This window comes from Rhipicephalus sanguineus, chromosome 9 (assembly GCF_013339695.2).
Source record: "Rhipicephalus sanguineus isolate Rsan-2018 chromosome 9, BIME_Rsan_1.4, whole genome shotgun sequence".
In the NCBI taxonomy this organism is placed as follows: domain Eukaryota; kingdom Metazoa; phylum Arthropoda; class Arachnida; order Ixodida; family Ixodidae; genus Rhipicephalus; species Rhipicephalus sanguineus.
In genome coordinates this window covers 82,073,836-82,094,691 of record NC_051184.2, presented here as the reverse complement: position 1 = coordinate 82,094,691, position 20,856 = coordinate 82,073,836, and the positions used below count along the sequence as shown (strand labels likewise).

Sequence of the window (20,856 nt, the reverse complement as noted above, 5' to 3'; positions counted from 1 at the left end):
AGCGGCGATTGGGGCACTATCCAGACTTCTTCTTTGTTTTTTTTTTTTTTTTTTTTTTTTTGGCATGGCGTCGCGTGAAAAGCGTAGTTTTATGGCCTCGCCAATGCACGTACAAATCGCCGAATTGGCTCATTTTCGTCGTGACACCTGCCGAACAAAATGCGTTAAGAGACTGCTTCCACTACATGACATTTATGTAGTGTTTTTTCCGAAGCAATTGCCAGTGACATCGTGACTTTTGGCTAGGACACCTGCTTGCCACGCAAACGGCCCAGGTTTGATCCTCAGTGGGACCGAATATTTTATTTTATTGGCATCTTTCTCTATTTTCGGTCACGGACGATTTTTCACTCATAAGCGACGCCGACACCAACGGCGGAATTTCTGCGAAACGAGCTACCTAACGCTACCGCGTTAGAAGTTAGATATGATATTCACTCTCTCGCACCGTAAAATACACTTAGTTTCGAAAAAAACTGGCGTCTGTGCTCTAATGTGAGTGCTGGCGTTACATCAGACTATAAGTTACCCTTTAAACGCCAGTGTAGCCGACGTGCCTTCTAAACCCACGATGTGCACACAACTACTACACTTACAAAACTCGTTGACCCACCTCGTAACGCTTGGCTCAAAGCCAAAAATGGAGCATAGACAACTACTCGCCGACTGCTTCGCATGAAAACGATTCCCACAAGGCGTGGGATCTGCCGAATTTTATTCCGATTACTGCTTAGTAACTCTCTTATTTGCGTAGTTGTTCTCAATAGAGCAATTAGGGAAGTTGGGTCACACTGATTTCTTCTTAAGACCGCAATGTCTTAACGAATGAAAGAGACTATGCTCGCATGCAACACAAGAAAAAAGCGGCTTTTCGCAGTCAAAGGGCCCCCCTCCAGCCACTGGTGTCGCGACCTCTTTGTGACACGCTTTTTGACACGTTGCTTTGTGATTCCTCTCGTGAACGCGGCGCGAAGCCGGTCTGCCACGGGGTCACGATGACACTGCGACGTCATTGGCTGGAGGGCGGGTCCTTTGACGGCGAAAGGGCGCTTTCTTTTGAGCTGCATCAGAGTAAAGTCGACAACTTGCATTTAAATGCATAGCATTTGACCTCTAAACCAGTGATCTCTTCTTGCTTTTGATAAGACAATTATATGGACACTCCATTTTTGCCATCGCCATCATTTTATGTATAATATCCAATCAATAACAAGACCAAAACGAGCCGGCCGCCTATGTAGCGCGAAAAGGGGGGGCGGGGTCTCCGTGACTCCGTGAGAAATTGTGTACTTTGATCAGGCGGACGTGGTCGCACGCGACTTATTATTAAAGGTCTCAGCCGACAGTTCATACCTTTCTGAGTGTCGTGTTCTCATCGCAAAGTTGTCGTGGAAGTCACATACAGCACGAACGTCGCTTCGCTCGAGTTACGCCATGTCTCATGCTAAATGAGTGATCTGCTAGCCTTGCTTCGCATACCACTTGGATTTCGTATTCATTACTGTCCCCTTTGTGCCGAAACAGTGACATTCTTTGTTCTTTCAGGTCGACACGTCCTTCGTGAAATATGACACTCAGTGATATGGCCCTTAGGTAAACCTAAATCCTCCTCAGTCATCCCCAAAATTACTGAGCAATTCTTAGGATTAAAGTGACTTTTAAGGGCTCGTTTTTCTTTGTTAGACACAATATTATTGAGAACTAAGAGACAATAATGCCAAGGAAAATATAGAGGGTGTTATTGGTAGTAATTAGGATATAAATGCGAAGAAAATAAGTGGAAGAAATGATAACTTGCTGCCGGCAGGGGCCGAACCTGCGACCTTCGAATAACGCGTCATATGCTCTACCACTGACTAATTTGAAGGTCGAAGGTTCGGTCCCCGCCGGCGGCAAGCTATCTTTTCGTCCATTTTACTTTCTTCGCATTTATATCCAAATTACTACAAATAACACCCCCTATACTTTCCTTGGCATTATTGTCTGTTAGGTCTCATTAAAATTGAGCAATTCTTAGTCACTCGAATTCTTCGGGATCATTGACAGCTGTTTAAAAATGTGCTAATTAGGACAAACAACTTCTATGTGACAATGAGAAACCAATACTGTCAATAGATAGACCCTTTTCAAGCAGTCCCAGAACCCCCGCGGGCGTGCGAAGCACTATGGGAAAAGTGTACGGCGAGCCCGCTGGCTGTTCCGTCGCTTGCTGCTCGTGTGCGCCGTAGGAGCACCGAAAGAAAAAAAAATACGCATCGCGGCTTGTTGACTGTTATTAAGCCCTAAATACTACACATCTGAACGCACCTGCATGCATCTCTACGCATGAAATGCGAAAGGAATGATGCAGTCAGTGTAGGTACTACCGAGCGGATGTATACCGGATGTAGCAGTTAAGCAGTATGCGAGTTTTCACGTGCCGATACATGCAGCCAAAACGTGCTATCGTGAGCATGTGAGCTGGAACACCGAATTCGTATTTATTCAACGATTATTTGTTCACAAGCCGCTATGGCGTTTATTGCCATAGCGGCTCGTGATCGGGTTTAACCAAACTGTAGAGAGGTGTTACAGTGTTCAGGTATACAGATGATTATTTGATTTTAATTGACAAGTCACGCACTGTACAAAGAAGTGAGCACATTCTAAACGTGTTTGAAGAACGTTATGGGACTACAATTCACTTGCGAGATGCCTTGCTCTGATAATTTGCAGTTTCTTGATACATGCTTTTAAGTTTCACTGCGGAGCATGTTGCCCGGGCAGTATAGCCCACGTTCGCCGAAATCGGTGTTTAATTTCGCGTCGGTGCATTCGAATATTGTTAAACGAGGAATTGTGATGTCATGATTACGCACGGCATTGGGAAAAAGTTTGCGCACATAAGATGAGCAGTAGTTTCCAGCTGCAAAGTGATCAAAGAGGCGGGATATCCTGCGTATCGTTGTATCGGTTCGCGAAAATCGTTCGCATGGCAAAGCAAGATTAACACGGACATCCTCCATCGGTAAATAGTGAAGAAACTAGAAATATTGCAGTTATTCCGCACAGGTATAAGAAGTCGCATGGCCTGAAGGACGTAGGGAAGCGACGTGAAGGTTGTGTTTGCCGCCCCAAATAAGCTTAGTCGCATTAAGGTCACAGGGGTCTGCGGTGGACCAAGAAAAATGCGGTCAGAGGCATGCCAATTGTTTTGTAAATTGTGTAGGAGTTAACCGCAAATTTCTCTGTCTTGTGTCCACATGTACATCGGCCAGACTGGTCGATGTATTAATACGCGCCTCAGCGAGCATCGAAATTCATTGAATGGAGCAGTCTCATCTCGCGTCTCTATGTCAGTCATGAAAATGTAATCCTATCTTCGAAAACAGTGTAATTTTGTACCACAACGCGAGAAAATTCGGAGGCATATAATGTCCCAAATAACGCCACACTTTGTGTCAGTTAACCTTCTCAGTCGTTACAAGAGAAGGAATCCAACTTTATTAATCGACTGTAAGCACGCGCCTTGGTTGTTTGACTATTTGTGCCTCTTGATGACACGCGCGACGCACTCCCATTTTTGTATATATGCTTTTTTTGACGCGTGCAATAAACTTTCAATTGTGTGAGCGCTGGTTTGTGCATTTCGTTCCTTGTACTGCTCCTTTGGTTTTTCGCTCTAAGTATTATTCCAACCTGTAGTTATAGCACCAACGAAGCTTAGTAGGCACTTATCGTTTGTTACATATAGGGTGCGAGCGACGCAGTGAATGTATCTCATTTCCCCAAATGCCGACTACACTTTCTGGTGTACACTTCAAATATCAGGACCTCACACTGCACTCGTCGACAGTGTCGATGTGGACGTTGCGCGAATCATAGACCGCTCCTGCACTTCATGGGCAACCGAGTTGTCTTTTTTTTTTTTTTCATTTATGCCTTAAGGCGCACTGGCGCAAAAAAAAAAAATAAATAAACGTTGGCGCTTCGGAGCCGCTCAACTGGCCCAACAGTGGGACAAGTGGAAATTGTCGAGAGGCCGTCGCAGCTAAACACTGAAGTTCGTGATTGAATTGCGCAGTAATGTGTTGTACCTTGCCAAATCCACTGCCTCTAAGAAGTCCTGGCACAGTGCAAGCGGAAAGCTACAGCGCGAAGCCCGCGCGCTCGTCGCGGCGGCTGCGGCGGCGTACACACATTTCCCATGAGCGCTTGCGCGCCCGTTGGTGGGGCTCGTGTGATTGAAAAAGGTCTATTCATTCACAGTCACGCTCAAAGCTTTCATTTAAAGGGACACTAAAGAGAAACAATGAATCGGTTTAGATTGACAACTTGTACACTGAGAACTCTAATGTCGTTATTTTCCTATCATAGCTTTAATAATAAGGGAGGAAATGAAGTTCGAAGTTTCATTTTTTGAATTTCGCGCCGAAATCTCAACGCGTGACGTCACGCATTTCGAAGGGTGTTTGTCGCATTCTGGCGCCATTGGGTCAACAAAATTTCTTCAAGCTTGGTATGTCAAGTCTATGTGCCTCCTCAGAAGACAATGTACCTCATTTTTACCGATTAAGAAATACGTGAGCCCTACCAGGCGCCGTTGGACTCTGTGACGTGACGTCCAATGGCCCTGTAGTCCTTCATCAATCCCTTTCGTCTTTCGTTGTCATACATTGAAACCCGATTCATAAAATAAATAATTTTTGCTTACCCAAATGTTTTAATAAATGTAGGCATCAGCACTAATAAATAGAAACCAGAATTGCCATCTCGTGTATACCTTTCGTTTGAAACATATCGCCCCCAAGCTGCGGACTTCTAATTGTTTATATTTAGAAGGGTTTCCTAAGGATAGAAGAACTACAGTGTAGACCGCTTATAACGTAAGTCACGGGAGTTGTAAAAATCCGCGCTATAAGCGGTACCGCGTTATAACCAAAGCATGCTTTTTTCGGCCTTGCCTATGCCAAAAGAGCAACCCACCTTTCAAAAGCACTTTACTACACTTTTCACTCGCAGACACATTCAACACAATCACAACACAGCACGGAAACGAAGTCTCAAGTCCGGCATCAACGGAAGAACGCCGTTATTTTCGTCTGGCGATGCTTGTGAACAGCGCTACGAACAATTTCATCTTCCACAAAGCTTAAGCACTGAAGCGATTTCTCGCTCAAACTGTTCTTCGCGCAGTACGTTTTCACTTTTGCGAGGTATTCCAACGCGTCTTTGCACGGGAAATCCGGTTCCGGCGTCGGGTCGACCTCATCTTCGCCGTCCGACTCGTCGTCCGTTGTAACCTCCGCACTACCGCGCACCGCTGCGACGATCGCATCATCTGTGCTCGCTTCCTCGCAGACAGAAGCTCCGACTCCCCGGCATCGACAAATTCTTGGAAAGTGTCGGTGGCGGTTACAAAGTTGCTGTCAACGAGGCCGGACCACACGTCGTCAGTGTTGAGGGTCTCATCGGCGAGCGAAGTGTCGCTCTGCTCATCGTCTTCCAGAGTCTCTGCATTGCGCACGAAGCCTGCCCTTTTGAAACACTGCTTATGGTATCGGCCTTACCTTCCACCATGAAGCGACCACCATGTCAATTGCGCCCCTTAAGTTCACTTAAGAGGCTGCTGCTGCTGCATGCTCAGCAAAACTCTCTCGCAAATGCGCTTTTTGTACAGCGCCTTTACGGTTGCGATGACACCCTGGTCGAGAGGTTGACTTTTTGCTGTCGTGTTGGCAGGCAAAACTTTAGGTTGACGGCGGTCAATTTCGGCTTGACGTTGTGGGCCGTGCAGTTGTCGAGGATAAGTATGACCCGTCGCTTCTCTGCCACCATATCCTCATCAAACTTGCAAAGCCAGCTGGTGAACAAATCCTGCGTCATCCACGCCTTTTTATTGGCTTTGTAGGTCACTGGCAGGCACTCTCGCTTTTTAAAGCAACGTGGCCTTGCCGATTTACCTATGACAAAGAGGCGGCGCTTGTCGCTCCCGTCCAAATTAGCGCAAAACAATACAGTTATGCGCTCCTTGAGACCTTACGGCCGGAGCAGGCCTCGCCTTTCAACGCAAGCGTGCGGTTGGGCAAAAGGTTATAAAATAAGCCAGCTTCATCGGCATTATAAATGTCCCTGTCAGTATAGGTGGACAGCATACTCTACAAGTTTAGCCAGACTTCGATAGACTCGTCGTCGACATCGCCGCTTTCTCCGCACACCACTTTGCAGCTGATGCCATGGCGATCTTTGAAACGCTGGATCCACCCGTTAAGTGGATTGAAGTCGTCGTGGCCTAAGAGAGCTCCGAGAGACTTGGCCTTTTGTTGGAGCATGGGGCCACTTACTGGGATGCTCTGAGCCCTAACTTCACGGAACCACCTGAACAGCGCTGCGTCCAGGTCTTCATACTTCGACGTACGTATTCTCTTCCGTGACAGGGAAGACGAATCTTGCTGCAGTTGCTGCCGCAGTTTGTCTTTGTTCTTGTAGATGGTCGACACGGGTCGTGTTCGGAAACGCCGTATTTCGCCGCCACCGACGCCTTCTTCAGCCCACTCTCCATGTCCCTAATGACGCATTCCTTAGTCTCCAGCGATAAGGCACGGCGTTTTTTCACGCCGCTTGCACACGCCGCCGACACCGCCGACGCCATGGCGACAGGAGCTTGACAACACACGTGCTCTGGGCTCTCAGACGCAGGGTTGCCAGGTACTCGGAGAGCTACCCGCCAAATTTCTGCCCAATAATAGCCCAAAAGTAGCCAAACGTAATTTATAAAAAATAGCCCAAATAGCCAAAGAGAGCAAATATAGAAAAAGGTTTCCATTTATTATAATTTATACACAGAGGGTTTATACATGTCTCCAATTGTGCTGCTGCTTGCAAGATCGCGTGTGTGGTGCAGGTAGTAGAAATAGAAAGGAAATGTCACTTTATTTGCTGGAATTTCTGTTTTCTTGTTTCTTATTGTTAATTTGTTTGTTTTCTTTGAAGTGACGACACAATGTGAAGATTGTAGTCAAAGGAATGAAAAACCCCATGGAGGAGACGAATGTTTTTAGTGGTTGCTCGTTTGTTATTTCACGGCCGCTACATCTTTTTATGTAGCGGCCGTGGTTATTTAAAGCGAATAACTAAAGCTAAACGATGCGGATCACATTCAGAGCATATGTTGGAATCCATATCAAGCTAAGCTAAAGTAAAGCGGTTAAATTATATCCTTTAATATCAACGGCTATGCGTAAAATCTGGTGATAGTAGGCATAGCACAGAAAAACGTTACGAGGCTCCAAGTTACTACGTGTGTGCTTTCATTTACACTTTATATTTGAATCCACAAATTTATTCGCCGTGAGAAGGAACAACTCAGCACCATCGCGAAACCCGGCAAAGGAAGCTTCGCCTTAATTTAAAGGAACAGATTCATTATTACTGACTACCGTAATTGTCTAGTGGAGGCTGCTGATACCTAAAGAATGCAGAAGCACAGGTAAAGTATAGTAGAAAGAGTGAAGTAAAGATAACTGTGTACGTAAACACTTGATTCACAACGAACTGGAGGCACAACCACCACTAAAGAGGAGAAAAGGCACTGGAAAACAAGCGTTTGAAGCGAAGGCAGGTAATAGCCCAAAAGTAGCCAAATAGCCAACGACGAAAAATCCCGCCAAGTCCGGAAAAATGTAGCCCAATTTGGCTATTTATAGCCCAACCTGGCAACCTGCTCAGACGGCAACTACGGCACGGCGAAGCGCACACAACAAATGCAAAGAGGCAAAAGAAGGAGGTCGAAGAAAAAAAAGTAAAAAAGTACGCCACCGCTTCTGTCTCGCACTCCGCGCACCCGGATTGGACGCTGCCACGGTGACGAAACATGCTTCCTCCTTCCAAGGTCTCCCCGTCTCCCACACTACTGTACCCTCTCTTCTCCTCCGCAATGCTTGCCTTTCGCGGCCGCCTCCACGTGCGCACCTGCGCGCTCCCGCCTGCTCCCGCTCCCACTCCCAACGTGCCGGCGCGCCGGGAACGCCGCCGGGAAACCGTGCTCCGTTCGCCGATTATATGGTCGCGCGCCTAAAAAGTCCGCGCTATAACCGGTATTCTCCTTCGCGCGCCTACGCAGTGAACGGTCGGCCTATACATTGAGTCTATGGGCGCCATATCGGTGGTCAAAAAACCCACGTTATAACCGGTCCCGCGCTAAAAGCGGTTAAGTTATAAGTGGTCTGCACTGTACCACAAATTGCCAACAAGGTACTATCATCTACCCTGGTATGAAGTGTATAGATTGAAATACTGTCGAAAAAAAAAAAATCCTGCAGATCCCACGCCTTATGGGAATCGATATAATGCGAAGCAGTCAGCAGGGAGCTGCATACATCACATTGTTTGTCTTTGAGGCAAATGAAGGCATTCATGTCATGACATGTAGTTCCCTATCATATGTTTGTCATTCATACATGCGTGTACAATCTGGTATATAACATGCTAATGAAACCTATATTCTAGTATACACAACGCATGACCTGTCATTTGTGTGCGTCACGCACTCGTGTCATGCCATGCCAATTTCTTTATGTATCCAGCTGACGAAACGGCCTGAAGCGCACCAAGACATTGTCGCGCAAATCGTGCCGTAAACGACATGCATGTCATGATTTTCATGTGGGGATGCGTCATTTATATTCGTCATGCAGTCACGTCACGCCACAGAGATTTCTTTATATACATCCAGTGAATGAAACGGCCGCAAGCGCATCATGAGCGTGGCAGTGTCATGCGGTGCATGACATGCATGTCATGAGTTTTATGTTACGACTTGTCATTTATGTTCGTCACACAGTCATGACACGCAAATTTTGGCATATATCTAGCTTTTGAAAGGGCCTCGAGCCACATTGGTGATCATGGATGAAACTCAATTGCAAGCAATTTTTGGAGCAGCAAAATTTCAATTTTGGAGCAGAAGAACCTTAATTTGGAGCAGTTAGCGGCACTTATATGTCGTTAACTGCAATCGAGAGCGCTGGTTGGGGGGGGGGGGGTGATTGATACCATCAGGGGTATACCCCTGATGTGAGGAGTGCGATGGCTTCGTTAAAAGTAAATTTGCTTGTCTAGATAAATAAGTAAGTTGCTAATGGGGGTAAAACGGGAGAGGGTTGCATTCGTTCTGGCAGCTCGCGAAGCACTATGATATCTATCACGGAATCCCTGGGTTCCGTGGAACCCAGTATGAGATACCATGCGGCAGGCTAGGACATCGCTGAGACGCGTCGCATGCAGGAACCTAGTTGACGCAACACTCGCCCACGGAAAACGCGCGCATAGGTGACCACACGAGGCAGCGTCGACACGAAAACCACAGTGACCGAAGGAACACGCTACGCGCAAGAACCTGAGAGTCAATAACCCTGCTACGCACGCCACTCGGTGGTTTTCCCGAAGCGACAGCATAGTGCCAAATTCGCACTATGTCAGTGCACAGTCATACGTGGACAGCCCACCCTCCCATAAAACAGAGCAATCCAGGTGAGATATATCGATAGAATCTGTAGTCCTAACATGCCAGTCAATGGCACTGTCCCAGGGACCCCGACAATTGAAGGCACCGACGTCCCAGTGAGTGAGAGGCTTGGTGTCGCCGTAACGAGGTTTTGACAGCACTGCCACGGTAATGACGTGACAGGCCAACATGTCCTCTACACTAGTAATCTGCCGCTGCTGGCCGAAAGTGCCATCCTACTGCCACGGCTGTGCCATGCCTGCAGCTTCAGGAACGATGTCGAACTCAAATGGGCACCACTACAAATCCAGTGAATGAGCCTAACGCCAACAAACAAGCAATCTATTTCCCGGTTGCTCTCCTAAATCTTATTATTCAAGCCACAGCCAATTACTTGACGAGATCTCACGCGCTGGTTGGGATGTATACAAGGAAGCTGACGCACCATCACTAATGTTGTGCACGGGGGTCAGCACCATCGCCTCTGCCAAAGCGACAGCAACACGAAGCCCCTTAACTTCCGAAAACTGTCAACACTAAACTCGAACACGCACAGCGGAATGCACTGCCATCGCAACACAATTATGGCTCCAGTAACGCCCATCTGCAATTGCTAGGCGGTGTAATTTATCAACCAGAAGCCATTCGTGATCACCATTACTGTGTCTCATGCCTGCGACAGGAAGAAAGCCTCTCCAACCAACCTTGTCATCATGATCTCGATGTAGTCTGTCAGCAGATCGTCGGCCAGCGAGCGGACTTCGTTCGACGAGCAGGTACTCCACATCAGCATCTGACGATCCGGGCGGATCTGCTCCACGATCTTCCGGAGATGTTGGTCTAAGCCCATTTCCAGCATGCGGTCGGCTTCGTCCACGACAAGGTAGCTGCAGCGATGAAGGGTCACCTTGCCCGCCTCCAGGATCTCGAGGAAGCGGCCGGGCGTCGCAATGCAGATGTCGTAACCTTCGACATCACTGAGCGCCGAGCCTTCAAAGACGGACGTCATACGTACTCTTGCATACTTTGCAAAAGCCGAGGCGACGTGCTCGACCCGCTGTGCGCGGTCGTGCGTTGGTGCAAGTACCAGAGCCTGCGCACAAGCAAAAGAGATCCATTAGCTATCGCCTATTGTAGAGGTGTAGCCAGGGGATGGGGGGGGTTGGTGAGGTACAACCCCCCCCCCCCCGAAATTGTGCAGTTTTGCTTGCGTATATATACACGCGCACATACAAACGCACGCACGAACATACACAAAGTATGGTTGAACCCCCCCCCCCCTGAAAAAAGATTCTGGCTACACCCCTGGCATATTGCAGTGTCCGCGATATTTCACGGGTGAACAAATTCTTCTATGGGCACACTGCAGAGCAGAGGGGACATGAGTGGCTCACAAAGGTTAGCAACCCAAAGCACACACCCTACAGTACAAAAGGGCTGTAAATTGGTTCACCCCTTACCTCTAAATTAAACTTCCAGGGCTAGTAAAACCCACAGCACTCCAACACAGTGGTACTATATACGTACTAAGTCTGCAATCTCTCGGTGTCAAGGATAGTATACCGCACACATAGACACAATGTGCATGTGTTGTGTGCCTTGTGTGTGTAAGGATAGCAGGGCCAGCAGTACCAATATCCTAAGGCTACTACAGTAAAACCTCGTTAATTCGAACTCGGTTATTTCGAAATCCCGCATAATTCGAAGGGTTTCTGTGGTCCCGTATTTTGCAATGTAAATCTGAGTGGATAATTTGAAGCAGCGGTCAGTGCCAGCCCGGTTAATTTGAAATCTTTGGGCGCCATGTACCAATAGCCAATCCCGATTTCAGCGACAGCCCTTAGGAGCCACAGGGCAATGCAGTGTAGCGATATTAATGAGTGACAGTTGAAGCAACCCAGCCTCGCTGCTGCTAGCGAAGAAACTAAACAAAACACGGTCTCGTGGTCAGCTAAAAAAGTGCGCCTGCGGAAAAGAAGACGTGCTTCACTGCAACACAGCGGTGACACGCGGCAGCATGTCACATGCTTCTCGCAACGTCAGCGCGTCATGATTTACCCATTCTTTTTGGGAAAAGAAAAGATAATAAAGGATGGTCTGACGGAATTCTTGATGTATGAGAACCTCCGATTTGCGGTTGCTTCGGCAATTTCCGCACTTGCACTGCTGGCGGAGTTCTCGCCTGTAACGCCTACTTGGAAAACTCAATGAAAACTTCAATGATTATGTTTTCCAGTCTGAACACATTAACACATTACGGATTCCGTCACACTGGCCATTATCATATTCTTTATTTTACCAGAAAGAATGGGCGAATGGTCGCATCACGACACGCTGAAGCTGCGAGGAGCAGGTGACATGCTGCCCACGTGACACGACTGTGCTGCAGTGAAGCATGCCTTCTCTTCCGCAGGCACGCATTTCAGCTGACCACGACACTTCTTCTTTTCTTTTTTTCTTTTTTTGCGCTGATAGTAGCGAGGCCTGCCATTTTCCCGAGTTCGCGGCAAAAATGGGACCAGGTATTGCTGAAAAACAACCCTTGGAGCCACAAACTAAAAGGCCAAACGACCACCTCTGATTACTTTCAGTAATTCAAAGTTCCTTGCATCCCGCTTTTTGTATGTTTCTTTAATTCGAAAACCCGCCTAATTCGAAAGTTTTTCACAGTCCCAGTGACTTTGAATTAACTAGGTTTTACTGTATTTCGAGCTGTTGCAGCTAGCGTACCATGCTGGCAAGCCGATTCTAGGAACAGATAAGACTGCCTTATCTCCATTCGTTAGACATACTTTATGCCAAAAGTAGGTCGATAAAAAGTACTTCAGTCGGTGAAAATCCTTGTAACAATGGCTGTCACTGCAGACAACGTTTGGACAAATGGTCTTTTGAAGGCTGTAACTGCCTACATTACTTGGTGGAGACTTCACCACCTAGGGTAGGCAGTGGCAGCCTTGAAGAAAGGACCGCTTGTCGAATCCAAAGATTTTTCACGGCTTCAAGATTCCAGCTTGTCCTGAACTTCAAATATATCTTCAGTTACGCACTAAAGGCTCATGCTGAGCCCTACAGCAAGACTCAAAAATAGACACCCAAACAAGATGAGCGCGCTCACAATGGGGCCCTCGCGGCGCTGTAGGCAGGGCTGCTCGTGGATATGGAGGATGACGGGGATCACGTAGCCAACCGTCATGCCCGATCCGGTCTCGACAATGGCCAGAAGGTCTCTCCCGCTGAGAGAGATGGGCCAGATGTAAGCGTGTATGCCAGTCACAGTTTCATAGTTCTGCTCACGGATGGCCTTGTGTACAAAATGGGGAAAGGTGGCCTCCTCCAATTTCAAGATCGGATTCGGCACATCCCGGCCCTGGACGATGATCTTCTCGTCCCTCCTAAACGCATCAACCTCTTCCGGCGGCCGGTTCGCGGTGCTCGGATGTTCATTGTAGATGTGCTTCTGGAAGGGCACGAGCACGATGTGGTCCCAGTCGGGCTTGGGCAGGTTCACGAACCTTTGGCGGCGACTGCCAATGTCCCCACAGCAGGAGCCACGAAAGGAAAAACAAAAAACGCGGAATTAGTTAAATCGGGTTTTTAACCTCTTCTGACACGCATCATGACTGTCTGTAATTCCATGAAATTTACAAAATTTGAACTAATCTTCTGGAGACTCAATCTAAAGCAAGGTGAAGTTTTAGATGTAGTATGATTTTGGCAATTAGTTGCAATTATATAATTATTGTAGCCAGTGATGCTATAAATCTCATTACATGCCATGGTTCTCTGTTGGAAGCACGCGTTGCCAAACAGTAATGCCGAGGAAAGAGGAGAATTTTAGTTGCGAAGTATCGCCAGGTAGGAACTATACCACCTCTTTAAATACTATGCGACCTAGCTAGCTCAAGTCAGAGACGCATGAAGTATTAAATGACAAAAAAGGGGTTCTGCGAACAAGCTTCACTTCATAAATATTAAAAAACAAAACAAAAAACAAACAAAAAGCGAAATCCGGCCCCTAGTGCGCATGTCAACCACTAAGTGCATACTTCTTAACGCGCGTTGTTAAATACACACACACACACACACGCACACACACACGCGCGCGATCGATGTATCTATAGTAATGGTACAACAGGTTTTCGATCTGAAGCATTTCTCTGTGCTAGAGTCGAGACATGTTTCCCACAATGCCTCACAGAGGGCAGCACAATATCCCATGTTTGCCTGATATGTTTTCCGCTAGACGGACATAGTTGTCCATTTTTGGAGCTGTTTGCAAGTTTCTGTTATTAGCGGCGATTGGGGCACTATCCAGACTTCTTCTTGTTTTTTTTTTTTTTTTTTTTTTTTTGAAGCATGGCGTCGCGTGAAAAGCGTAGTTTTATGGCCTCGCCAATGCACGTACAAATCGCCGAATTGGCTCATTTTCGTCGTGACACCTGCCGAACAAAATGCGTTAAGAGACTGCTTCCACTACATGACATTTATGTAGTGTTTTTTCCGAAGCAATTGCCAGTGACATCGTGACTTTTGGCTAGGACACCTGCTTGCCACGCAAACGGCCCAGGTTTGATCCTCAGTGGGACCGAATATTTTATTTTATTGGCATCTTTCTCTATTTTTCGGTCACGGACGATTTTTCACTCATAAGCGACGCCGACACCAACGGCGGAATTTCTGCGAAACGAGCTACCTAACGCTACCGCGTTAGAAGTTAGATATGATATTCACTCTCTCGCACCGTAAAATACACTTAGTTTCGAAAAAAACTGGCGTCTGTGCTCTAATGTGAGTGCTGGCGTTACATCAGACTATAAGTTACCCTTTAAACGCCAGTGTAGCCGACGTGCCTTCTAAACCCACGATGTGCACACAACTACTACACTTACAAAAACTCGTTGACCCACCTCGTAACGCTTGGCTCAAAGCCAAAAAATGGAGCATAGACAACTACTCGCCGACTGCTTCGCATGAAAACGATTCCCACAAGGCGTGGGATCTGCCGAATTTTATTCCGATTACTGCTTAGTAACTCTCTTATTTGCGTAGTTGTTCTCAATAGAGCAATTAGGGAAGTTGGGTCACACTGATTTCTTCTTAAGACCGCAATGTCTTAACGAATGAAAGAGACTATGCTCGCATGCAACACAAGAAAAAAGCGGCTTTTCGCAGTCAAAGGGCCCCCCTCCAGCCACTGGTGTCGCGACCTCTTTGTGACACGCTTTTTGACACGTTGCTTTGTGATTCCTCTCGTGAACGCGGCGCGAAGCCGGTCTGCCACGGGGTCACGATGACACTGCGACGTCATTGGCTGGAGGCGGGTCCTTTGACGGCGAAAGGGCGCTTTCTTTTTGAGCTGCATCAGAGTAAAGTCGACAACTTGCATTTAAATGCATAGCATTTGACCTCTAAACCAGTGATCTCTTCTTGCTTTTGATAAGACAATTATATGGACACTCCATTTTTGCCATCGCCATCATTTTATGTATAATATCCAAATCAATAACAAGACCAAAACGAGCCGGCCGCCTATGTAGCGCGAAAAGGGGGGGCGGGGTCTCCGTGACTCCGTGAGAAATTGTGTACTTTGATCAGGCGGACGTGGTCGCACGCGACTTATTATTAAAGGTCTCAGCCGACAGTTCATACCTTTCTGAGTGTCGTGTTCTCATCGCAAAGTTGTCGTGGAAGTCACATACAGCACGAACGTCGCTTCGCTCGAGTTACGCCATGTCTCATGCTAAATGAGTGATCTGCTAGCCTTGCTTCGCATACCACTTGGATTTCGTATTCATTACTGTCCCCTTTGTGCCGAAACAGTGACATTCTTTGTTCTTTCAGGTCGACACGTCCTTCGTGAAATATGACACTCAGTGATATGGCCCTTAGGTAAACCTAAATCCTCCTCAGTCATCCCCAAAATTACTGAGCAATTCTTAGGAATTAAAGTGACTTTTTAAGGGCTCGTTTTTCTTTGTTAGACACAATATTATTGAGAACTAAGAGACAATAATGCCAAGGAAAATATAGAGGGTGTTATTGGTAGTAATTAGGATATAAATGCGAAGAAAATAAAGTGGAAGAAATGATAACTTGCTGCCGGCAGGGGCCGAACCTGCGACCTTCGAATAACGCGTCATATGCTCTACCACTGACTAATTTGAAGGTCGAAGGTTCGGTCCCCGCCGGCGGCAAGCTATCTTTTCGTCCATTTTACTTTCTTCGCATTTATATCCAAATTACTACAAATAACACCCCCTATACTTTCCTTGGCATTATTGTCTGTTAGGTCTCATTAAAATTGAGCAATTCTTAGTCACTCGAATTCTTCGGGATCATTGACATCTGTTTAAAAATGTGCTAATTAGGACAAACAACTTCTATGTGACAATGAGAAACCAATACTGTCAATAGATAGACCCTTTTCAAGCAGTCCCAGAACCCCCGCGGGCGTGCGAAGCACTATGGGAAAAGTGTACGGCGAGCCCGCTGGCTGTTCCGTCGCTTGCTGCTCGTGTGCGCCGTAGGAGCACCGAAAGAAAAAAAAAATACGCATCGCGGCTTGTTGACTGTTATTAAGCCCTAAATACTACACATGTCTGAACGCACCTGCATGCATCTCTACGCATGAAATGCGAAAGGAATGATGCAGTCAGTGTAGGTACTACCGAGCGGATGTATACCGGATGTAGCAGTTAAGCAGTATGCGAGTTTTCACGTGCCGATACATGCAGCCAAAACGTGCTATCGTGAGCAATGTGAGCTGGAACACCGAATTCGTATTTATTCAACGATTATTTGTTCACAAGCCGCTATGGCGTTTATTGCCATAGCGGCTCGTGATCGGGTTTAACCAAACTGTAGAGAGGTGTTACAGTGTTCAGGTATACAGATGATTATTTGATTTTAATTGACAAGTCACGCACTGTACAAAGAAGTGAGCACATTCTAAACGTGTTTGAAGAAAACGTTATGGGACTACAATTCACTTGCGAGATGCCTTGCTCTGATAATTTGCAGTTTCTTGATACATGCTTTTAAGTTTCACTGCGGAGCATGTTGCCCGGGCAGTATAGCCCACGTTCGCCGAAATCGGTGTTTAATTTCGCGTCGGTGCATTCGAATATTGTTAAACGAGGAATTGTGATGTCATGATTACGCACGGCATTGGGAAAAAGTTTGCGCACATAAGATGAGCAGTAGTTTCCAGCTGCAAAGTGATCAAAGAGGCGGGATATCCTGCGTATCGTTGTATCGGTTCGCGAAAATCTGTTCGCATGGCAAAGCAAGATTAACACGGACATCCTCCATCGGTAAATAGTGAAGAAACTAGAAATATTGCAGTTATTCCGCACAGGTATAAGAAGTCGCATGGCCTGAAGGACGTAGGGAAGCGACGTGAAGGTTGTGTTTGCCGCCCCAAATAAGCTTAGTCGCATTAAGGTCACAGGGGTCTGCGGTGGACCAAGAAAAATGCGGTCAGAGGCATGCCAATTGTTTTGTAAATTGTGTAGGAGTTAACCGCAAATTTCTCTGTCTTGTGTCCACATGTACATCGGCCAGACTGGTCGATGTATTAATACGCGCCTCAGCGAGCATCGAAATTCATTGAATGGAGCAGTCTCATCTCGCGTCTCTATGTCAGTCATGAAAATGTAATCCTATCTTCGAAAACAGTGTAATTTTGTACCACAACGCGAGAAAATTCGGAGGCATATAATGTCCCAAATAACGCCACACTTTGTGTCAGTTAACCTTCTCAGTCGTTACAAGAGAAGGAATCCAACTTTATTAATCGACTGTAAGCACGCGCCTTGGTTGTTTGACTATTTGTGCCTCTTGATGACACGCGCGACGCACTCCCATTTTTGTATATATGCTTTTTTTGACGCGTGCAATAAACTTTCAATTGTGTGAGCGCTGGTTTGTGCATTTCGTTCCTTGTACTGCTCCTTTGGTTTTTCGCTCTAAGTATTATTCCAACCTGTAGTTATAGCACCAACGAAGCTTAGTAGGCACTTATCGTTTGTTACATATAGGGTGCGAGCGACGCAGTGAATGTATCTCATTTCCCCAATGCCGACTACACTTTCTGGTGTACACTTCAAATATCAGGACCTCACACTGCACTCGTCGACAGTGTCGATGTGGACGTTGCGCGAATCATAGACCGCTCCTGCACTTCATGGGCAACCGAGTTGTCTTTTTTTTTTTTCATTTATGCCTTAAGGCGCACTGGCGCAAAAAAAAATAAATAAATAAACGTTGGCGCTTCGGAGCCGCTCAACTGGCCCAACAGTGGGACAAGTGGAAATTGTCGAGAGGCCGTCGCAGCTAAACACTGAAGTTCGTGATTGAATTGCGCAGTAATGTGTTGTACCTTGCCAAATCCACTGCCTCTAAGAAGTCCTGGCACAGTGCAAGCGGAAAGCTACAGCGCGAAGCCCGCGCGCTCGTCGCGGCGGCTGCGGCGGCGTACACACATTTCCCATGAGCGCTTGCGCGCCCGTTGGTGGGGCTCGTGTGATTGAAAAAGGTCTATTCATTCACAGTCACGCTCAAAGCTTTCATTTAAAGGGACACTAAAGAGAAACAATGAATCGGTTTAGATTGACAACTTGTACACTGAGAACTCTAATGTCGTTATTTTCCTATCATAGCTTTAATAATAAGGGAGGAAATGAAGTTCGAAGTTTCACTTTTTTAATTTCGCGCCGAAATCTCAACGCGTGACGTCACGCATTTCGAAGGGTGTTTGTCGCATTCTGGCGCCATTGGGTCAACAAAATTTCTTCAAGCTTGGTATGTCAAGTCTATGTGCCTCCTCAGAAGACAATGTACCTCATTTTTACCGATTAAGAAATACGTGAGCCCTACCAGGCGCCGTTGGACTCTGTGACGTGACGTCCAATGGCCCTGTAGTCCGTCATCAATTCCCTTTCGTCTTTCGTATGTCATACATTGAAACCCGATTCATAAAATAAATAATTTTTGCTTACCCAAATGTTTTAATAAATGTAGGCATCAGCACTAATAAAGAGAAACCAGAATTGCCATCTCGTGTATACCTTTCGTTTGAAACATATCGCCCCCAAGCTGCGGACTTCTAATTGTTTATATTTAGAAGGGTTTCCTAAGGATAGAAGAACTACAGTGTAGACCGCTTATAACGTAAGTCACGGGAGTTGTAAAAATCCGCGCTATAAGCGGTACCGCGTTATAACCAAAGCATGCTTTTTTCGGCCTTTGCCTATGCCAAAAGAGCAACCCACCTTTCAAAAGCACTTTACTACACTTTTCACTCGCAGACACATTCAACACAATCACAACACAGCACGGAAACGAAGTTCTCAAGTCCGGCATCAACGGAAGAACGCCGTTATTTTCGTCTGGCGATGCTTGTGAACAGCGCTACGAACAATTTCATCTTCCACAAAGCTTAAGCACTGAAGCGATTTCTCGCTCAAACTGTTCTTCGCGCAGTACGTTTTCACTTTTGCGAGGTATTCCAACGCGTCTTTGCACGGGAAATCCGGTTCCGGCGTCGGGTCGACCTCATCTTCGCCGTCCGACTCGTCGTCCGTTGTAACCTCCGCACTACCGCGCACCGCTGCGACGATCGCGTCATCTGTGCTCGCTTCCTCGCAGACAGGAAGCTCCGACTCCCCGGCATCGACAAATTCTTGGAAAGTGTCGGTGGCGGTTACAAAGTTGCTGTCAACGAGGCCGGACCACACGTCGTCAGTGTTGAGGGTCTCATCGGCGAGCGAAGTGTCGCTCTGCTCATCGTCTTCCAGAGTCTCTGCATTGCGCACGAAGCCTGCCCTTTTGAAACACTTGCTTATGGTATCGGCCTTTACCTTCCACCATGAAGCGACCACCATGTCAATTGCGCCCCTTAAGTTCACTTTAAGAGGCTGCTGCTGCTGCATGCTCAGCAAAACTCTCTCGCAAATGCGCTTTTTGTACAGCGCCTTTACGGTTGCGATGACACCCTGGTCGAGAGGTTGACTTTTTGCTGTCGTGTTGGCAGGCAAAAACTTTAGGTTGACGGCGGTCAATTTCGGCTTGACGTTGTGGGCCGTGCAGTTGTCGAGGATAAGTATGACCCGTCGCTTCTCTGCCACCATATCCTCATCAAACTTGCAAAGCCAGCTGGTGAACAAATCCTGCGTCATCCACGCCTTTTTATTGGCTTTGTAGGTCACTGGCAGGCACTCTCGCTTTTTAAAGCAACGTGGCCTTGCCGATTTACCTATGACAAAGAGGCGGCGCTTGTCGCTCCCGTCCAAATTAGCGCAAAACAATACAGTTATGCGCTCCTTTGAGACCTTACGGCCGGAGCAGGCCTCGCCTTTCAACGCAAGCGTGCGGTTGGGCAAAAGGTTATAAATAAGCCAGCTTCATCGGCATTATAAATGTCCCTGTCAGTATAGGTGGACAGCATACTCTACAAGTTTAGCCAGACTTCGATAGACTCGTCGTCGACATCGCCGCTTTCTCCGCACACCACTTTGCAGCTGATGCCATGGCGATCTTTGAAACGCTGGATCCACCCGTTAAGTGGATTGAAGTCGTCGTGGCCTAAGAGAGCTCCGAGAGACTTGGCCTTTTGTTGGAGCATGGGGCCACTTACTGGGATGCTCTGAGCCCTAACTTCACGGAACCACCTGAACAGCGCTGCGTCCAGGTCTTCATACTTCGACGTACGTATTCTCTTCCGTGACAGGGAAGACGAATCTTGCTGCAGTTGCTGCCGCAGTTTGTCTTTGTTCTTGTAGATGGTCGACACGGTCGTGTCGGAAACGCCGTATTTCGCCGCCACCGACGCCTTCTTCAGCCCACTCTCCATGTCCCTAATGACGCATTCCTTAGTCTCCAGCGATAAGGCACGGCGTTTTTTCACGCCGCTTGCACACGCCGCCGACACCGCCGACGCCATGGCGACAGGAGCTTGACAACACACGTGCTCTGGGCTCTCAGACGCAGGGTTGCCAGGTACTCGGAGAGCTACCCGCCAAATTTCTGCCCAATAATAGCCCAAAAGTAGCCAAACGTAATTTATAAAAAATAGCCCAAAATAGCCAAAGAGAGCAAATATAGAAAAAGGTTTCCATTTATTATAATTTATACACAGAGGGTTTATACATGTCTCCAATTGTGCTGCTGCTTGCAAGATCGCGTGTGTGGTGCAGGTAGTAGAAATAGAAAGGAAATGTCACTTTATTTGCTGGAATTTCTGTTTTCTTGTTTCTTATTGTTAATTTGTTTGTTTTCTTTGAAGTGACGACACAATGTGAAGATTGTAGTCAAAGGAATGAAAAACCCCATGGAGGAGACGAATGTTTTAGTGGTTGCTCGTTTGTTATTTC

At 47.0% G+C, this 20,856-nt stretch overlaps 2 protein-coding genes and 1 pseudogene across 2 annotated transcripts; all 3 read right to left on the bottom strand.

The window, feature by feature from the left end:
* LOC119405679 (26S proteasome non-ATPase regulatory subunit 2-like) overlaps positions 1-9,963 on the bottom strand; it is a 15,170-nt pseudogene extending 5,207 nt beyond the window's left edge.
* A 188-nt stretch (positions 9,964-10,151) lies between these two features.
* On the bottom strand, positions 10,152-19,662 carry LOC119405678 (uncharacterized). The gene is made up of 3 exons (XM_037672520.1): positions 18,971-19,662; positions 12,600-13,008; positions 10,152-10,577 (listed from the first exon to the last, which is right to left on the bottom strand). Exons 1-3 carry the CDS (start codon positions 19,660-19,662, stop codon positions 10,152-10,154), a joined length of 1,527 nt encoding a protein of 508 aa, XP_037528448.1.
* Positions 19,663-19,934: 272 nt separating this feature from the next.
* LOC119405677 (tigger transposable element-derived protein 6-like) lies at positions 19,935-20,426 on the bottom strand. The gene has a single exon (XM_037672519.1). It carries the CDS (start codon positions 20,424-20,426, stop codon positions 19,935-19,937), a length of 492 nt encoding a protein of 163 aa, XP_037528447.1.
* Positions 20,427-20,856: the final 430 nt, after the last annotated feature.